The sequence below is a fragment of the Triticum aestivum genome, chromosome 1B (genome assembly GCF_018294505.1).
Source record: "Triticum aestivum cultivar Chinese Spring chromosome 1B, IWGSC CS RefSeq v2.1, whole genome shotgun sequence".
In the NCBI taxonomy this organism is placed as follows: domain Eukaryota; kingdom Viridiplantae; phylum Streptophyta; class Magnoliopsida; order Poales; family Poaceae; genus Triticum; species Triticum aestivum.
Genome location: NC_057795.1, coordinates 332,090,325 through 332,110,517, shown reverse-complemented (window position 1 = coordinate 332,110,517; position 20,193 = coordinate 332,090,325). Strand labels below are relative to the sequence as shown.

At 44.0% G+C, this 20,193-nt stretch overlaps 2 protein-coding genes across 2 annotated transcripts; one reads left to right on the top strand and one right to left on the bottom strand.

Annotated features, from left to right (window-relative positions):
* The first annotated feature begins 5,372 nt into the window (after nucleotides 1-5,372).
* On the top strand, nucleotides 5,373-6,214 carry LOC123122125 (putative lipid-transfer protein DIR1). Its single transcript, XM_044542273.1, has 2 exons — nucleotides 5,373-5,762; nucleotides 5,967-6,214. Exons 1-2 carry the CDS (start codon nucleotides 5,450-5,452, stop codon nucleotides 5,978-5,980), a joined length of 327 nt encoding a protein of 108 aa, XP_044398208.1. The 5' UTR covers nucleotides 5,373-5,449; the 3' UTR covers nucleotides 5,981-6,214.
* A 161-nt stretch (nucleotides 6,215-6,375) lies between these two features.
* On the bottom strand, nucleotides 6,376-17,904 carry LOC123122116 (myosin-1). Its single transcript, XM_044542262.1, has 23 exons — nucleotides 17,148-17,904; nucleotides 15,077-15,178; nucleotides 14,851-14,994; nucleotides 14,624-14,774; nucleotides 14,491-14,518; nucleotides 13,546-13,711; nucleotides 13,405-13,468; nucleotides 13,270-13,283; nucleotides 13,099-13,183; nucleotides 12,724-12,827; nucleotides 12,421-12,559; nucleotides 12,021-12,139; nucleotides 11,768-11,920; nucleotides 11,600-11,689; nucleotides 10,956-11,033; nucleotides 9,707-9,865; nucleotides 9,414-9,617; nucleotides 9,117-9,322; nucleotides 8,903-9,038; nucleotides 7,892-8,021; nucleotides 7,636-7,782; nucleotides 7,457-7,536; nucleotides 6,376-7,319 (listed from the first exon to the last, which is right to left on the bottom strand). The coding sequence occupies exons 1-23, from the start codon at nucleotides 17,541-17,543 to the stop codon at nucleotides 6,630-6,632; spliced, it is 3,585 nt and encodes a 1,194-aa protein (XP_044398197.1). The 5' UTR covers nucleotides 17,544-17,904; the 3' UTR covers nucleotides 6,376-6,629.
* Nucleotides 17,905-20,193: the final 2,289 nt, after the last annotated feature.

Sequence of the window (20,193 nt, the reverse complement as noted above, 5' to 3'; positions counted from 1 at the left end):
GAATATATGCCTGATGAGTTGATCAAAGCATATGGTTTTATACAGAATTTTGGAGAAGCCTGTATTTACAAGAAAGTGAGTGGGAGCTCTGTAGCATTTCTGATATTATATGTGGACGACATATTGTTGATTGAAATGATATAGAATTTCTGGATAGCATAAAAGGATACTTGAATAAAAGTTTTTCAATGAAAGACCTCGGTGAAGCTGCTTACACATTGAGCATCAAGATCTATAGAGATAGATCAAGACGCTTAATAAGATTTTTCAATGAGTACATACATTGACAAGATTTTGAAATAGTTCAAAATGTAACAGTCAAAGAAAGAGTTCTTGCCTGTGTTGCAAAGGTGTGAAATTGAGTAAGACTCAAATCCCAACCACGATAGAAAATAGAAAGAGAATGAAAGTCATTCCCTATGCCTCAGTCATAGGTTCTATAAAGTATGCCATGCTATAGACCAGACCTATTGTATATCCTGCCCTGAGTTTGGCAAAGGAGTACAGTAGTGATCTAGGAAAAGATCACTGGACATTGGTCAAGAATATCCTTAGTGAGTACTAAGGAAATGTTTCTCGATTATGGAGGTGATAAAATAGTTTGTTGTAAAAATTTACATCGGTGCAAGCTTTTACACCGATCGAGATGACTCTAAGTCTCAATCTGGATACATATTGAAAGTGGGAGCAATTAGCTAGAGTAGCTCCGTGCAGAGCATTATAGACATAGAATATTTGCAAAATACATACGGCTCTGAATGTGTCAGACCCGTGACTAAACTTCTCTCACAAGCAAAACATGATCATACCTTAGTACTCTTTGGGTGTTAATCACATAAGCGATGTGAACTAGATTATTGACTCTAGTAAACCCTTTGGGTGTTGACCACATGATGATGTGAACTATGGGTATTAATCACATATAGATGTGAATATTGGTGTTAAATCACATGGCGATGTGAACTAGATTATTGACTCTAGTGCAAGTGGGAGACTGAAGAAAATATGCCCTAGAGGCAATAATAAAGTTATTATTTATTTCCTTATTTCATGATAGATGTTTATTATTCATGCTAGAATTGTATTAACCAGAAACATAATACATGTGTGAATACATAGACAAACATAGTGTCACTAGTATGTCTCTACTTGACTAGCTCATTAATCCAAGATGGTTAAGTTTCCTAACCATAGACATGAGTTGTCATTTGATTAACGGGATCACATCATTAGGAGAATGATGTGATTGACATGACCCATTCCGTTAGCTTAGCACTTGATCGTTTAGTATGTTGCTATTCCTTTCTTCATGACTTATACATGTTCCTACAACTATGAGATTATGCAACTCCCGTTTACCGGAGGAACACTTTGTGTGCTACCAAACGTCACAACATAACTGGGTGATTATAAAGGAGCTCTACAGGTGTCTCCAAAGGTACATGTTGAGTTGGCGTATTTCGAGATTAGGTTTTGTCACTCCGATTGTCGGAGAGATATCTCTGGGCCCTCTCGGTAATGCACATCACTATAAGCCTTGCAAGCAATGTAGCTAATGAGTTAGTTACAGAATGATGCATTACATAACGAGTAAAGAGACTTGCCGGTAATGAGATTGAACTAGGTATTGAGATACCGATGATCGAATCTCGGGCAAGTAACATACCAATGACAAAGGGAACAACGTATGTTGTTATGCGGTTTGACCGATAAAGATCTTCGCAGAATATGTAGGAGCCAATATGAGCATCCAGGTTCCGCTATTGGTTATTGACTAGAAACGTGTCTCGGTCATGTCTACATAGTTCTCGAACCCGTAGGGTCCGCATGCTTAAGGTTTTGATGACAGTTAAATTATGAGTTTATGAGTTTTGATGTACCGAAGTTTGTTCGGAGTCTCGGATGTGACTACGGACATGACGAGGAGTCTCGAAATGGTCGAGACATGAAGATTGATATATTGGAAGCCTATATTTGGATGTCGGAAGTGTTCCGGGTGAAATCGGGATTTTACTGGAGTACCGGGGGGTTACCGGAACCCCCCGGGGGCTTAATGGGCCTACATGGGCCTTAGTGGAAATAGAGGGCAGCAAGGGGAGTGTGGGGCGCACCCCCCAAGGCCCAAACCGAATTGGTTTAGGGCAAGGGGGGCTGGCCCCCTCTTTCCTTCTCCTCCTCTCCCTTTCTTCCCCCTTCTCCTAGTCCAACAAGGAAGGAGGGAGTCCTACTCTCGGTGGGAGTAGGACTCCCCATGGCGCGCGCCCTCCTAGGCCGGCCGCCCCCTCCCCCCTTGCTCCTTTATATACGGGGGCAAGGGGGCACCTCTAGACACAACAATTGATCCCTTGGATCTCTTAGCCGTGTGCGGTGCCCCCCCCCACCATAATTCACCTTGATAATATCGTAGCGGTGCTTAGGCGAAGCCTTGCGTCGGTAGAACATCATCATCGTCACCACGCCGTCGTGCTGACGAAACTCTCCCTCAAAGCTCGGCTGGATCGGAGTTCGAGGGACGTCATCGAGCTGAACGTGTGCTGAACTCGGAGGTGTCGTGCGTTCGGTACTTGATCGGTCGGATCGTGAAGACGTACGACTACATCAACCGCATTGTGCTAACACTTCCGCTTTCGGTCTACGAGGGTACGTGGACACACTCTCCCCTCTCGTTGCTATGCATCACCATGATCTTGCGTGTGCGTAGGAAATTTTTTGAAATTACTACGTTCCCCAACATCTTGTCCATCACATCATTCTCTAATGATGTGATCCCGTTCATCAAATGACAACGCATGTATATGGTTAGGAAACTTAACCATCTTTGATTAATGAGCTAGTCAAGTAGAGGCATACTAGGGACACTCTGTTTCGTCTATGTATTCACACATGTACTAAGTTTCCGATTAATACAATTCTAGCATGAATAATAAATATTTATCATGATATAAGGAAATATAAATAACAACTTTATTGTTGCCTCTAGGGCATATTTCCTTCAGTAAGGAGTAAAATGAACTAGCATGAGATGGTTGTGGTGAATGAGGTGGTTGCCAACTCGAAGGACTATGATAGAGAATACGTAGAGAAGATCCAAAATATGACTATTACTCAAACAGTGGTATGGGGATCGGAATCAACGGTAGAAATCTAACAAAACTAACAAAATAGTTCAAATAAATTTGAGCAGTCAAGGTAGTGTACAAAAACCAGAAGAAATACAACACTCAAAAGTACTGATGGAAAATGAGCAGTTGTTTTGAACACAAAAAAGATAACGCCTTTTCTATTGGGACATAGTTGCTCGAAAATGTTGGTTAGACATATTGCTCGGTAGTACCCAACAAAACAAAATCATTGCAAGATTTGAGAAATCTGCAAAAAATAGCTGTCGCGGCTTGGAAGTTATGGACGAAAAGAAGCAGATGTATTGCTTACACTTTGACAAAAGAGAAGCAAACCGAGCCGGCTCAGGAATGCCAATGAAATGTGATGCTCAGAAGTTACAGGGTTGGTAATTCTGAACAAAAAGAATGGTGGTTATTTTCAGTTGAGTCTAGGTTTGATCTTTGATTATGAATAAACCTAGGAGTCTTGGTAATACCAGGCCAAAATCTTAGGAATTACCAATGCTTAGAGAAATCCATACAAAGATGGCTGGGTTGGGGACTTTGGGATAGATTTTACTTTGGATATATTCTTGAAATTTGAAAAAAAGTCATTGCTTGTGCCTCTCTTCATAGTATGATTGTCCTATTATCAATGTGAATCTTGGATTCACCAAAATACCTAGAAAGTACAAACTATGAGCTTGATGAGGAGAACAACTAGAAAAGTTGTTTGTAGGGGTCACTAATCATCTCCCGTATAAAGCCATAGACCTGAATATGAAAATTATTCCAAATTCCTGAAATGAACTCATTGAAATCATTAGTCCTCTTGGATGTTTTTTTTCATTAAGCTTAAAAACAACTAGGGTATTATGGGGATGCACTTTCAATATGTCAGAGGGTCCAAAGAGAATGCACCCGGTGGCTCAGAATGCACAAAGGTGATTTTTTTTCACAAAGGCTTGGAGGATCCGGTGGAAGCAATTCAAAGATTTCAAATGAAACTTATGGTTTTTGGATACAACATAGATTACAACTCGAAGGCTCTTACCACACAACATTCGGAGGTTCCAAACTATACTATAATCCTTGGATTTTGCTACTATATGATCTCACAATGTCCAGATGAAACTCACTCAGAGTGTTTGAACGAAACTTTTAGTTCAAACTTTAATTGGCTTGGAGGTATTGGACAGACGACACTCACGGCTACTAGACAAAAGGAGCAATGCTACACATACGAAAGCTTACGTGAGGCTTTTAAGTAAAAGCTGATGTGGAGGTGGGTAATTGGGCCAGGATAGCAGATGGGGCCCACCCTGGTTAAATTAGGGGGGGAGAGAATGTATGGAAGGTTAAGTAAACTTACATAGGACTTTTAGTAGGTGTAGGATTATTGGGACAGAAGTCACCTCCAGGTACCGAACGTGAGTAAAAAAAAAATTGTACCATCTTAGATATACGAGACACCTTGCTTGGAGGATCCGAAGTGCATAAGGTGCAACTAACTAACTATCTAGATTGCTTCAGAGGCTCCGGATGGAATCAATTTGGAGGTTCCGAACAGACGAATGTGAAGAGAGTTAGGACTTGGAATAATGAGAAATTTTGATGGGTTTTGGAGACTGAACTTTGATCACATAGCAAGAAATACTTGTCACAAGACCCAAGACCCCCTTTAACAGTATCAGCATACCTACGACTCGAAGTGATCATGCCAAAGCTTGATCCTTAGATTTCGAGGGGTCACAAACCATCTTCCAAACTCAACATCTTTTGGGACTATAGCTGATCAACACTATGAGAAATTGTAAGTCCCTTTATTCAGTCTTGTTGTCATTATTCATCAAAACCCACTATGGGGTCCTAGATGCACTTACAGCTTGACTACTTCCACGACCCCCGCGATTGCTTATCCTTTTTCCCACTCAAATTGCGCAAATAAATAATGATATGGTTGAGGGCATGTCAACCATCCAAGACATCAATGCCGAAATTCATCCGGCATCCAAGCCTCTCTATCTGAAGTTCTGTTCAGACATGCATGTCCTAGTCCTACAACAGACTCCACGACGCTGTCACACCTATTGCATTTGCATGCAAACACAAAGATTAAGCAAGCACGCACCGTGGAACCAGCTCACAAACATTGCATTTCCATGGCCGGTTCCCAGCCGAAGCACCAGCTCCCCCGCCAGCCAGCCCACCAAACAAGCCAGACCCTCTAGAACCATCAGGCACTATAAATACCCAAGGCATGGCACATCACCGCCGCACCACAAGAGCAACCAACCATCCACGACACACACAGCACGGCAGCGGCGTAAAGGGAAAACTCCGGCAAGATGTCTCAGCTCGCCCGCGCTAGCCTGACTGCGGTGGCGATGCTCCTCCTCCTTGCCGCTGCTGCGGCGGCGGAGGGGCCAGCAGGCTGCCAGGACGACGTTGTGGCGCTCAACGAGGCCTGCTACCAGTACGTGCAGAAGGGCGCGCCGACGGTGCCGCCGTCGCAGGAGTGCTGCGACGCCGTGCGGCGCGTGGACGTGCCCTGCGTCTGCAGCTACCTGGGCAGCCCCGGCGTGAGGGACAACATCAGCATGGAGAAGGTGTTCTACGTCTCCCAGCAGTGCGGCGTCAGCATCCCTGGCAACTGCGGAGGTGAGCCAGCTAGCTGCTTCACTTGCTCAACAGCCTGTACATGATTGAACTGAGACTGACATGCTTACCCCGCCAAATTGCGCTAGTCCATTCAAACCTCAGGGAACTACATGTATACCAGGATTACTATTCATCCAAAAATGTCGTTCGAGTTCATTATTCTAAGTAACAGTTGAACCGATTTGTGTTTTGGGTTTATTACAGGATCGAAGGTCTGAAGCAGGAACAGGCCAGCTGAATGGCAAGCTTGGATAACGTAAGCAGCGCAGTTCGCACTGCTGGAATAAATAAGACGTCCTGGTCAACTCATAGGTGGACGATGCCGGAGCACAAGGAATGCATTGCCATTCAGTTGCTGGAAATATTTATAATATTGTACTTTGACTACGTTGCAACTTGTTGCAAGACTGTTGTATTGCCATTCAGTTGCTAAAATTATTATACTTTGACTACGTTGCAACTTCCCTGATAGAGTATTACTATTATCTAAAGTTTACCGGTGAAGATAATTCTGGATGACTGAACTGAAACCAATCACATGTGCAGATTCATCAAAACAATTTAGATGCCAAAAACCTACAAACATATGCATACACAGAAGACAAAATGGCACTGATCAATCCCCAATCTCTCCCCTTCAAGTAGTGGTATATCTTAGCAAGTAATTACATCACAACTCAGTGGTTCATGGGCGGCCTGGAAAAGAAGCAGCCCCCCAGTGGAAGAACTATACAATTCGCCCTCCACGAATCACAAACTCATCCAGCCCAAAACACTGGACTCCGCAGCAGCACTCACAAACCTCTCTAGGACTAGCGCCGGCGTGTAAAATGCCGGCGCGTCTACACCGTCACCATCATCATACACTCACGAAAACTTGGAGGTGTTGAGCCTGCCCCACCATTTCCGCTTGGCCGAGTTGGGGGAGGACTCGTTGCCGCCACCGCCACCGCCGCCGCTGGCGAGCTTGTTCAGGATCACCTTGGTCTCCCTGATGCGGGAGCCGAAGTCCTTCTTCCACGAGTCGAAGTTCTGCTTCAGCCTGCGGAGCTCCACGTCCGGGTTCAGGCTCGCGTCCGCCTGCCCGGACTTGACCTCCACCAGGAACTTGGCGTCGTCGGCGAAAACCTGGCTCCGCTGCTCCAGCTCCTCCGCCAGCCGCCCGATGACGCTCATGCTGGCGTTCATCTCGCGCCCGGTGATCCGCGGCGCCGCGGCCAGCTGCTGGGAGGAGCCCCCGCCCACGTGGTTCCCGTTGCTCTCCCAGCTCTGCTCCACGGACGAGTCCGACATCCGAGGCGTCTCGTCCAGGGCCAGGCTCTTCTTCGCCACCGACAGGCTCGACTGCAGCGACCGCATCTGCTTCTGCCACATCTCCTCCATCGCCTTCATTTTCTGCTCGTATTCTAACCATCGGTTCTCGTATTGCTGGAGCCGCTGGTGTAGCATCTCGTTCTCCTCGTCCTTCTCTCGGACTGTCGCCTCGGCACGAAGGATTCGCCGTTGTAGCTCGGCCAGGAATGACGCCTTTATCAGGATTTGGTCACCCTCTGCCTCCTGAAAGAATTTAATTCATGGGTTTAAGTGCGACCAGAATCAGATAGTGTAAACAAATTTTCTGCAGTTCCAAATGAGAAACACTACTAGCATGGACATCATATTTTAGATAGCATAGAAACAGATATGATGTGTACCTTTTTCGACTCGAATTCTCTCAACACGTTCAGTAGATCGACATTGCCGGCGCATCTTCTAACAAGGCAGCCGCGGATACCTTCATATTATGCCAAGACAACAGGGAACCAGAAATAGTGAGTCATACTGCCACTTCTATCTTTGCAGAGTCTGACGAGAATGAGGAAAATCTTCTTACCAGACTGTATAACCACTGAAGCCTTCCGTATCTTGATGAAGTATCTTCTTGCATGCCAGCCTCTTAGATTTTTCTGCACAAGAGTGGCTGCCCTATGTTTCCTCAACAGAGATGAATAACTTTGCCTTGCATTCTCAGCACGAATGACTGCAAGATGAGAAGAGCAACCAGCCCATACAGTAAGCATGAGCAGGAGAGAAAGATACAGCAACAAGAAATACAGTAAAATGCACAAGGCAGTGGCTTGGGTAGCTACATGATTGAAGAGCCAAAACTCCTCTGATTCGTTCACTTGCATGGCGTCGTGCTTGATACCCTCTGAAACAGCTTTGAACCCTTAAAACACCATGTAGAGTACGATTCCGAGTATTCTCAAGGTTGCCAATCTTCAGTTCCCCAAAAAAGAAGCAATACAAGATGGTTGTCATTAAAAGCTTAAGTAATAGTAGTAGACGAATGTATAGATGACCACTCAAACTTCAAAGACAGCATAATTATGAATTATAAATTTTAGAAAGCAACTTTAAACATGTGATGTCCATTCATATAAGTATCATAGGCCAACACCTCTACTTGAAAATATGTCAACCCGATACGCGATACAGTACAGAGGAACAAACATGGTGATACAGCATTTTCCAGAAATACATCACTTACACAAGGAAAAGAAGGCAAGCCAAACTGACACTGCCGTGTGCACTAGAAGAACGAGAGCCACCACTTGTCATTCACAAAACAAAACGCCAGATGTAATTCAAAAATGTGTGAACCGTGAGCCATTGTGCTCTTGGCATGCTCTTCGGAAAGCATCCCTACCTGAATGTTTTCTCCTTGATACCTGTTTGGTGCATCTTTCTTGTATATATATTTTATTATTTTTTTTATTTACAAACCTTTGTTGTTTATAGATCAGTGCTGCCGTACTACCTGGACCTTGTGGATCCCAATTTCTGTGTATTTTTTACTCCTTATTTAGTGTATACTTAGCAAATCACTGAATGTACTTATTAATGGCCTTGCTAGACAACAGCAGATCAGTGCACTAGCAAATCACCAGCATAGCAGTCGAATATCAAATTACTAAGCTGCCCTGCTGTGAAATATTGTGCAGTATAAGTAATTATTATCTAATTACTTGTCTATTCTGAAAGTGAAACTCAGTGAGTACGAGATGAATACAGAGTGTAAACAAAGTAGCATTATAATGTATGGAATACAACAATAACCCAGGCATGTTAATAAATGAAACAAAGACTGCTTGACTGACCTGACCAGTTCGGAAGAACAACTTTGTGTAGCCAACTTGATACATCTCAGGCAAAATGTTGAATTGATGAAGAATTGCAACCGAAACACTAAGTGGATCTTGAGACGCAACATCCTCAAGAAGAAGAAAACCATACCTGATAACTTGAATCATTAACATCTTGCACACAACAAAAATCAGAAGCATAATATAGATATACAGATATTTGAATTACCGCCGAGCAAACTTCTGATGAGTCATTCTCGTTGGGTACCCAGATCTTGAAATGCGCACAACTTCAAGAACCCCGCAGCATTTCAGTTGCTGAAGCACAAGTTCTTGTCCGTAAATGGCAGGGAGTTGCAAATTATTTGGTTTAATACAACGTATGAAGTGTGGTGTTGTGCTTTCAAGTCTTTGCATAAGTTGGAATAATTGTCCCTGCGAAACATTTAAACAGCGGTTGTTAACAGTTGATCTGGTTCATTCAAGATCTCCTTAGAAATTTCTTTGGAGCCACAAAGGTTTTTACCTTAAACTTCATTGCTACACTTAACTTCTGTGAATCAGCAACACTAGGCCTGTATGGTATGGATTCAAGATTATCAGATTGAGCAAGCATCTTAGATGCAAAAGTTTGTGGTATAGATAATTTGCATTTGGCAAGGAACTGAATTGAGTCCATGTGCAATAAATCTCTGTTCTTCTCCAGAAAACCCGATGTGTCATACGCCACCTAATCATCAAAGAAATGGAAATAAAGTTGACAAATGGTAAAAGAAAGACTGATGTGAACATAGAACTGTATATTTGACAACTCCCAACCTCTCCTGCATAGTGACGGACAGTGAAAGCCTTGCCTCTTTCTCCTCTGAAGCAAGAATTAGTGTCAAGATGTTGCTTGAGCTTGTTTGCAAAAGTAAGGTCTGTGGCATTAGGGAATGTAGATTCCTCATCCAGCAGAGACAACAACCCCAGTGGTTTCTGTATCCAGTAGGAGAAGTGAGCAAGATAAAGAATCCCAGACATTTTTATCCAGTAAGAGAAGTAAGCGAGTTTTATTTTCTTTATTTTAGTTTTGCCACAAGACATCTACAGAAGTCATTAAACTCCAGCAAGGTTAAGTGGTATGTTTGGTTTGTGCCCAAGGTTGTCATGCCGAAAAGTTGAGCCAAAATTTTGGTTGAGGTTTTGCTTGCCAATGGATTGGCCAACATTGGCTAGAAAACTGAACTAGAGTTGGTAAAGAAGCATTGTTATGCCCAAAAGATGGTCTTCGTCCAAACAGAGGCCAATGGCATGTCCAAAAACAATTGTAGGGTACACTTTGGTCCCAGTCCAAACATACCATAACCCAATATACACCTTGGTTGGGAACCCAGAATCCATTGTGATAAGCCAGTTATATATTCCACCCTTGTTTTCCCGATGCTAGTTATCATCATGGTTTGAGAAACCAGTAACTACATTTACTTGTACAACGTTAGGATGGGTCAATCACGGAGTATTTACCAAGTTTGTAGAACCCCTGTATTCCTAAAAATGGAAGTATTTGCATATTGGTACAATCTGAAATCTGCAGGCTTTACTTTGAGTGATGTGGAGACCTTCACATTCTATTTTTCTAGTAGTGAATTTTTGTCTCTTAGCTAAGAATGATTGAATGCTATGCGAAAATAGCACTTGCAGTAAATTTATATTTGGAATTTTGCAAGTTAACCACTTTCCAGCAAAACAAAGGCATTCCCCCTCTGCTTATGCCAAATAAAATAGGCATGTGCTTTTTAAGGAAGTACTGGTAGAATTTAAAGCGAAGTGGAGCCTTGGCGCAGCGGTAAAGCTGTCGCCTTGTGACAATGAGGTCATGGGTTCGAGTCCTGGAAACAGCCTCTTGCAGAAATGTAGGGAAAGGCTGCGTACAAAAGACCCGAAGTGGTCGGACCCTTCCACAGACCCTACGCAATGGGGAGCTACGTGCACCAGGACTGGTAGAATTTAAAGCATTCCAGCACAGACTAACATATTTATGATTTCTTGATGATGACAACAATGAAGAAAATGTACAGGCCCATACTTTCTCAAATAGATTCAAGCAGTCCTGGTTGTCCTCAAACTCAACCTTAGCCCAGTCAATGCCATCTTCAACATATTCCTGATCACATAAATGACATATTTTTAGAAAGTTACAAGAAAATCGATAAATCGTGGAGTGACTATATAACAATCTCGCCTTTCTGAATTTAGCCAATATAAAAGATTAGAAATAGCAATCTCAAGAAGCACATGCAATACATTTTAATCTCAACAGTAAGGAAGAACATTACAGTTGTGACAGAAATTGAAGCCATAATCAGTAAGAGAAGTTCACGGAATAATAGGAGCATCAATACTATTTTACTACCTCCATTCCTAAATATAAGTCTTTTTAGAGATTCCAATATGGACTACATACGGAGCAAAATGAGTGAATCTACACTCTAAACTACGTTTATATACATCCGTATGTAGTCCATATTGAAATCTCTAAAAAGACTTATATTTAGGAACAGAGGAAGTAACCTTTAAGTATTTTTTTTCTTTACTGAGTAGTGTGAAAGTATTGTGAAGTCAATAAAAGAACAAGAATGATCACTACAAAATGTACACCTGCTGGTACCAGAAACTAAGTAAAATTGCAATGCTGCAAAACATGCACCTGAAAGTCAAACAACAACTCACCTCTTGCTCAAGCTTAAACAAATGGCGATTGAAATGTTGTTGTAGCCTCTCATTTGCATAATTAATGCAGAACTGTTCAAAACTGTTTTTCTGCAATTTGATAGCGTGTCATGAGAAAACATTTGACAATGAAAATGTGAAAATGCAAGCCAAAGGGAAGTGCATTACATCAAATGATTCAAAGCCGTAGATGTCAAGAATACTGATTGATCTCCCAGTTCGACGCTTGCCAACTGAAAGGGACTTGTTAATTTGTTCTACAAGCCACTCGAACAAACTGGCATAGAGCGCTTTGGCCAGAGCATCCCTTGTGTCAGTTGCCTGCAATATCCAAAGAGAGGTAGGTTTGTAAGAGATGTAAATCAAATAGGACTTCATGGCTAGTAATTTGCCTAGCCATTAGTTGAGAAATCATGCTAACCTGCGTAAGGGTAAGCTTCTGGACAATATTCTCATTATTAACTTTCATGTGCCGCTTTGACAAAACTAAATTGAGATCTTCAATACTGCAGCCAAGAAGTCGTGAAACCGTTTCCGCAGCTGAAATAAAACTTATTTTGTTAATTTTATAAAATAGAACCAGCCAGTGATACAAATGCGATACAAATGCTAATTTGTTTTCAGATCTTCACATTGCGGTATGTTATACTAAAACATTGAACAAAATTGACAAAAATACACAGCAGTAAAGGTACCATCAGTATTTAAAACTGATGATATACAACAGTATGTTAACCAAATCATCACCAGATACCATATATTGTGGAAGGTATGGTTCATATAACCATATTAACGACTGAAAGCACACATGTTCTTTTTACCTTCTTCTACAGTGATCTCAACATGATTTTCATTATCAATAATTGTGAAAGAGACATCTCCAAGCCAGAGCACAGCTGAAACCATTGCGAAAACATTATCTTGGTCCTCCTTGCTGATATGGACGATGTTCATGGCTTCCTATTAAAAATATAAGTCAACAAACATGACAGTACACAAGAACAACTACAGGCATGATAATGCCTTCTATGGAATTAGCTTTATATAGCGACGCATTTATTGTTGTGCCCCAGGTAATGTAAAAGAAGGTATTTTAATTAGAAGGAGGCAAAAGTATATTATACCGTTACAGCACGAAACATTTCGGCATCATCCACGCCAGCAATTGAATAGCAACAACTCTGTTTCAGATATTTGTATTCATCCACCTTCTTCAAATTCAACTTCTCTGTATCAAAACATTGCACAGAAAACCATGTACAACTAAGTATTGTGCAATGCAAAAGAGTGGAGCAAAGTCAATTGTCGATGGAAGACATTGTAGTATCTATGTTGAAAGCCGAGCAGCACAAATAGTAGTTCTTGTAATAAGCAGGACGAAAAGGACTATGTTCAAAAGAAGTTTGAGAGGATATACTAGGATGCCATCACCTGTACAACTGTATGAACCAAATAAGCCAGCAACTAACAAATTCAGACAGGATGAATAGATTATGTACCTCTGAGAGTCGTTGGAGCACCAGCACATAGCTGATAAAATATATGGTAGGAACGCTCACCGACTGCACACTGTACAACCCTTGACTACCATGGTGGAAAAGTTCGGATTAGGTTACTTATCCTAAAACAGTGTTTAGGGGAAAAAAGATAACCAGAAAATTAGAAGTTACCTTCTCGAGTAGAACTGTCCAATTGCGCATGCAGCAAGATCATTAGAAAATTTCATCAATAAAAAACATAAAAGTAAATTTAAACCAGAAAATGTTAATGATATAAAGCAGGTACACTTGGTAGAATCTGCATACATGTTTGAATCATGGCACCACATATTCTTCCAGTCGTACTGAAATGAATTTCAATGAGCTTTCCCTGTAATAAAAAATATAAGAATATTAGCCAAACTTTGTTCGCGTTACAGTATTGTGATAATCACAAGAAAAACTTACGAAGCGACTTGAATTATCATTTCTTAATGTCTTTGCATTGCCAAAAGCCTCGAGTATTGGGTTAGTCTGTAGGATCTCATACTCTATGCCACTTCCACCTCCAAGTGAAGCCAGATACTGCATGGCGATCTTTGCAGTTTCTGTTTTTCCTGCTCCACTCTCACCACTACATAGATAATGACATCACTTATTCATTTGCTCACCATATCATGGCTTAAGTAAAAAAGGAAGACAATTGCTTAAATAATGTCAGTGAAACAAAAAATTTGAAAGTGCAAACTGAAGTGTAAGTTATCCTGCACAGTGAACCTTTTAAATCAGCTACGGCAAATTTATTAGATTTTTGCTACTCCACTGTTTATTCCAATCTAAGGCGATACAGAAAATCTACCACATTTATTACTTACTGGTGAACCATGTAAAAGAAAAGGATCAGGTAAATGAGATTATAGGGTTGGTGTGTGCCTATTGCATCTGTTGGAAGTGGACTACTCTCAAGTCCCAATTTTTGTATGACAGACAACCACGCATATTTTAATATCCCAGTAGGACCCTTGTAGTGTGAACTGAAATGATGGACAATGCATGAGACGATTATAGGGTTGGCATGTGCCTATTGCATCTGTTGGAAGTGGACTACTCAAGTCCCAATTTTTGTATGACAAACAACTGCACATATTTTAATATCCTGGTAGGACCCTCACAGTGTGAACTGAAATGATGGACAATGCATGAGACGATTAATATAGGTACATTTCACTGGTTACGTGACTATTTATTCTGTTCAGCTGACAGAAAAAAGTAGCAGAAAATTAAACACTACCAATCCCAAAAACACATATTTCATGTGGCTTGGCTCCTTTATCTTTTACGTATCAATTCAGGTGCAAAGTTAATCCCACTGAATGCTTCTTAGTTCTTACTGAAAAAATAGAAGATACCAACCTTATAATAATGGACTGGTTAACTTCATCTGCAAATGAACATGTCAATTATTAGGCATAGATGTAGATGATTTTCCTCAGAAAATTGAAATATCGTACCAGCAAGAAAGGTGTACTAACAACAGTAGACTGACCTCTTTTCATTTCACGAAGCGCTGAATCTGCTATTGCATACACATGTGGACTGTCCATTGTTTTGTTTCTATATGCTTTAATATACTCATTACCATACAGTGCAACCTTCTTAAAAGGGTTGACTGCCACCAAAACTGGACCTGCTTTAGTCTACAATGCAATAAACATATCACTAAGAAATTCATCGAACTCCAGAAAAGAAGACAAGGTTCTGATCTATCCTCACATAAATCATGTCTTGTGAATATCTGTACTGCAAGTTGTACAGCACGGATGGTTCACTTAGATAACTCAGCTGCATAAGATCATCCACTCCATCAAGAATTTCAGGATTTGCAGGTTGAAGGCTCTCCGTTTTCAATCTTAGAACCTTCAATTGGAAGAAGGGGAGTCAAACTATCATAATTTCAAAGAGATGATAAGATCTTCCATGCAGATTTTAGGTAGCTTACTTTTCCTTCAGGAACCTTTAGTACAGACTCGTCACCAGAGGTAGTAATCACGGTGCATAAGGCCCAATCACCATTTGGAAGCTGACAAAAAACTCTATTCTTCTGCAACAAGTGTTAGGTAGAAGGTAAATTAGCGTCTTACTACAAGTTGAATAACAGATACAGGCATATCAATTGTATAATTCCAGAAGTTGTTCAATTTGAAATTGGCTGTTTAATAAGTAGCTAATGCATCTCTTAATTGTGACACAACAGTATTATATGTAATAACGGGTAGCTAGAAAAGAAAATTTACCAAAGACGCGACAGAAAATAAGTACTCCCTCGGTCCCAAAATAAGTGACTCGACTACTGAAACACCATTGGCGGATCAAAATTTTAAATGATGAAGCTCTATTTACGGGTTTAACATACCCATAACAGTAAGCGCAGTGCAATGTTATGACAGATCACATCATGATAACAACCTAGAAGTCTAGAACTAGAGAAGAACACATTCCTCGAACTCTCGCCAAAAATTTGCATGGCGCCTTCCTGGCATTGCAACGTCAAGTGGCAACATTTATAACTGCAGTACCATGGATAACAACCTAATTCCATCTACAACCGGACTGGGCAAATAGGACCCCCTAAACGTCCGCGGACAGCGCCGGCCCGCCCCTCATTTGTCCGTGTAGCGCAGTCGTCCCCTCATATGCAAACCCTCAAATCCATACAAAAACATGCAATGTAGATTTCAACACATGTACTTCCATTGCGCATAGTTCACACAGTCCGTACATTACATAGGGGAGTTCTACATACCATGAGAGACTACCAAAATGATGGCATGTTCTACTACATCATAACTAAATTAACATTAGATATACATAGTCTAGTTCATCATCTACGGCTGTCCTTGCCCTTGTCCTCGTGCTCGTGGAAGTAATAGTCAATGACACAGTAGGGGTCGAGGCGGATCTGCTCGGCGCTAGAGCTGGATGTGTCGGACGCACCACCCAACACGTTCAGATCCTCCTCCTTGTGGGGGAGGCCGGCGAGGGCACGGACGGCCTGGGTTTGCTCCACAGCGAGGTCGCGGGCGGCCCGGGCACGCCGCTTGGCCCGGATCCGAGCACGGGCATCCTTGTCGCCGGCCGATACTATGCGACACACCTTCTCCTTTCACGGCGGGCACAATCGTCCCTCGACCCCAATCTTGTGCATTGCTAGTATTGACCTCTGACTCGGAGTCCGATGCCGCAAGGACGAGGATCCAACGGCCCTCCTCTCAGAGCGCCTGATGCAGTGACGGTGTGTTATAGGCGCAGTGAGCTTACGCCGGAGGCGGTGCCACCAATGGATGCCATCCGGAGTGGCGAAGAAGGCGCCCAGCTGGTGGTCTGCCGCGGGCCGGCTCTGATGGAGGCGCTCGGCCATCCTTTCAGGAAAGGCGGGCCGTGAGCCAGACGGCTATCTCCTCCTTTGTCCGAGCTGGCATCCAGATCCCAGGCAACGGACCCGGACCGCGCGGACTCAGATCCGCTGCTAGCCATGCCGGAGATGACAGGAGCTGTGCGGACAGGAACCCGGGGTAGCGCGGGGCTGGCTGGAAATGGAGTGGACTGAAGAATGGCTAGGGTTTGCTCCGAGGTGGGGATAGGGAGTGATTTTGTGGGGTCGGGATGGGCCAGTCCAATATGGCAGACGTGTCCGGGCAGCTCCAAATCCGCCCCAACATGGAAGATGTTTGGGCTGGGTTTGAGGGGTCCGTTTGGGTGGCTGTTTTGGGTCCGGTTGTAGATGCTCTAAAGCACGTAGAAATGGAACTACATCATGGTATCTATGTAGCTCAGCCTAGCACTTTACAATTGTGTTTACTGGTTGCTGGAAATAAGGTCTACAGCTGGTTAATGCAGGAATTCAATCAAGCTACCAAAAAATAAAACTCGAAATAATAGGAGTTCACAGATTCAGAAACCACAAAACACTTCAGTCGGAGCTGACCAAATTTCAAGCATTATCCATATAAATTCTGTCATTCCAGAAGTGTCGGAAAACAGAAAGGGCAAAAACGAAGGGGGAAAGCCACCTTTTTAGCACCGTAGGAGCTGGTGTCACCCCATCTGGTGTCGCGGGGTGAGGGGCCAGCAGCTGCCGCCGGCGACGGCCTCCGCGGCGTCGCAGCCGCAGAGGACGCCGAATTGGCCTCCCCGCCACCTCCAGCACTCCCCTCCTCCTCCGTCGTCGTCGCCTTGGAGCTGTAGGGAGAGTCGGCGTCTCCCTCGGGCGGCACGGCCTCCCCTTCCTCTTCGTCCGCGGCGGCCCGGCGCCCGACGCCGTTGGGCGCCGGGCCGGCCTCGACGCCGGCACGCGCGGCAGAGTACTTGTAGTCGAGCGACATGGACCGCGCGGGCTGCACCTTGGTGGGCCCGCGCGGGCGCAGCGCCGCAGACTTGCGCACGGACCGCACCTCCACCGACGCCATCGCCGGCCGGCGCGCCCGAGATCACCTCGCGGAGGACCCAAAACTCCCGCCTCCGACGGGATCTCCGCCCAGAGCACCTCGATTCCACAAAACTCCTCCCAGCGCCAATCCACGCCCAGCAAACAACTCCCAAAATCCTAGAAAACCGCAGAAAAACACCACCGGAGCAGCCGATCTGGGAAACCGCCGAGGCCTCAGGAATGGCAGCGCGCGCGAGCTCCCTCTCCCGGAACCCGTGGAGACGCGTAACCCCGTGGCCGTGGCTCCTCCTCCACAGGCGCAGCAGCTCGCGTGCGCCTCCTTCCCTCTCTCTCTCTCTCTCTCTCTCTCTCTCTCTCTTTCTCTCGGGGGAAGGGTGAGAGAGCCAGCGACAGGGACAGAGTCACCAGAGAGAGGGAGAGAGAGTGGGGAGGAATATTTTAATGGAATTAAGGCGCCTCGCTTTTAGTATCCGGGACGAATTTTACGTGGTGGTGGTGGTTTAAAAATGTTCAAATCTAAATGGGGTGGCCGGGTGGGTGGAGCCGTGGAGGGGGGAAGGTTTTGAATCCGCCACATGGCAGCGCTCTCCTCGCGCTCACAATAATTCTAGTTCGGCCGCTGCTGGTGCAGGATCAGGATGGATGGATTCATCAGATCCAGGGAAAAAAAGTGTGGCCGGCATACGAGTCAGGAACGGGTGGCCTGCCTCGCGGTGACGGCGCGCTAACGGCTCCAGCCGTTGTTCCCTACCCAAAATGCCGACGATGGCCTCAGGTTTTAAATAATTATCAGGGACGATGCGCAAAAAGAAAGAATTATCAGGGACGACGATGATTCTACGGGAGAGGAAATATGCCGGGGACAGGTGTCTCCATGCTCGTGGTAAAAGAAAGGCATCTCTTGACTTTTCCTCTTGGACAGTGCTGTCGTATCTTTCAGTCCAAACCAGTGGTTAAGCATGTTTGTTTCTATATATGTTTCTTTTCTTTTCTTTTCTTTTTTAGAGTAGTAGTAGTAGTAGTTTTTCAACATTTCATGAGAAAGAATACATGCATTGATTGTGCGAAATGTGCCTTTGGTGTGATGTTCTTTCTATCGAGATTTTGAAAATTGCTGAAATAAAAAAAAACTCAAGTTAAAGGATGCATTCACAGTTAGAACAAGGACGAAAATAAGGGGATCTCTGGTTCTCCATCTTGCAGGATGTTTGGTTGTGCTCGATTTCAAATAACAAGCCGGGCAAAATTTTAAAACGTACTGCTTCCGGATGTTTACACGAGTTCCTGGTCTATGTTATCTTCACTCTGTTTGACCCGTTATGTTTGAGTATAATAATTTCGCTGCTGCCAGAGGGACTGATTCGGCATTGCGCGTGTCGCTTTACAGGTGGCCTCGTACGTCAGAGGAAAAGCGGATTTGCAGAACTAAACCGACAAAAGGTCATACGGCCACTCACTGACAAGTGGTCCAGAGACCTCTCCACCACGTAAACTGCTGCTAACGGTCGGTGCGAAATGACTTTTAAGCCCCTAATATTGAGAGTTACATTGAGGACACAGACGTAATTGTCAGGCCTGGAAAGGAAATTGACGCAAAAACGTGACCGGATAATATAGCACTGGCTGGTAAACAAATACCGACCTGATGACTACGCGGCAGTCGGACCGGATGAGGTCCAGCGCCAACGTCTCGTCCCGTTTTGAAGAGCAGCCGTAAGATGGGGATCAGACGGACATGAGCGGGTCGTCAAGTGCGGCTCGGAAGAACGGGTCTCCGTGCGCCACAGGATGGCACCCCATTTTGTCTGTTCGTTTCAATCCATTCAAAATTGCATGTACACGTGAACCCTGTGATTGACCTGTGATTGGATGGTTAGATGGATTGTGGTATTCTCAGCTCATCAGGATTCAAATTCTGGTGCTCGCATTTATTTCTGGATTTATTTCAGGATTTCCGACGATGCGCATTCAGGGGAAGGAGACGTTTTTGTCGATGACAAGATGCCTACGATGACTTCGTAAATTTTAAGATGATATGCCGGCTCAGTCTTTCAGAGGTGCTCATAGAGGTAGGGTGTGCGTATGTGCATTCATAGAGGTGAGTGTATGAGCGTTTGCATCTGTACTGTGTTCAAAAAAACTGCATCTACACGTGTATGTAGGCCCCGTCCAATCGGTTTCTGCGTCACTTCTTTTTTTCTCTTTTTGAGTTGGTTTCCACGTCTCCTTGAGTAGTAGTATCGGTTGAGGGCATCTTCAATGCTCACGTGCAAATTTGCTCCAGTATTTGTTCGTCGATAGGGGATTCGTCCAGAGACGGCTAAATTTTGTGTTTTGACCCTATTTTCAAACTTGATCGAGATCTGGTCCTGCCTTGTAAAAATTTCGTGATCTAACCCTTTTCTTACCGCGAGGATCCATGGCGGTAGGTATAATAGCCTACCGTCAAGTTCCCTAGCGGTATGGTTGCACATCCTACCGAGAATTTTTCCTAAGTATGGAACACAGCGCATGCTCGCACCTACCGCCGGGCACCTTGGCGGTAAGGTTGTACAGGCTACCGCCGCCCTGTTTGGCGATAGGGATGTTTCATACCGCCAAGGTCCTTGGCGCTAGGCTATTACACCCTACCGCCATGGACCCTGGCGGTAGCAAAAGGGTCAGATCCC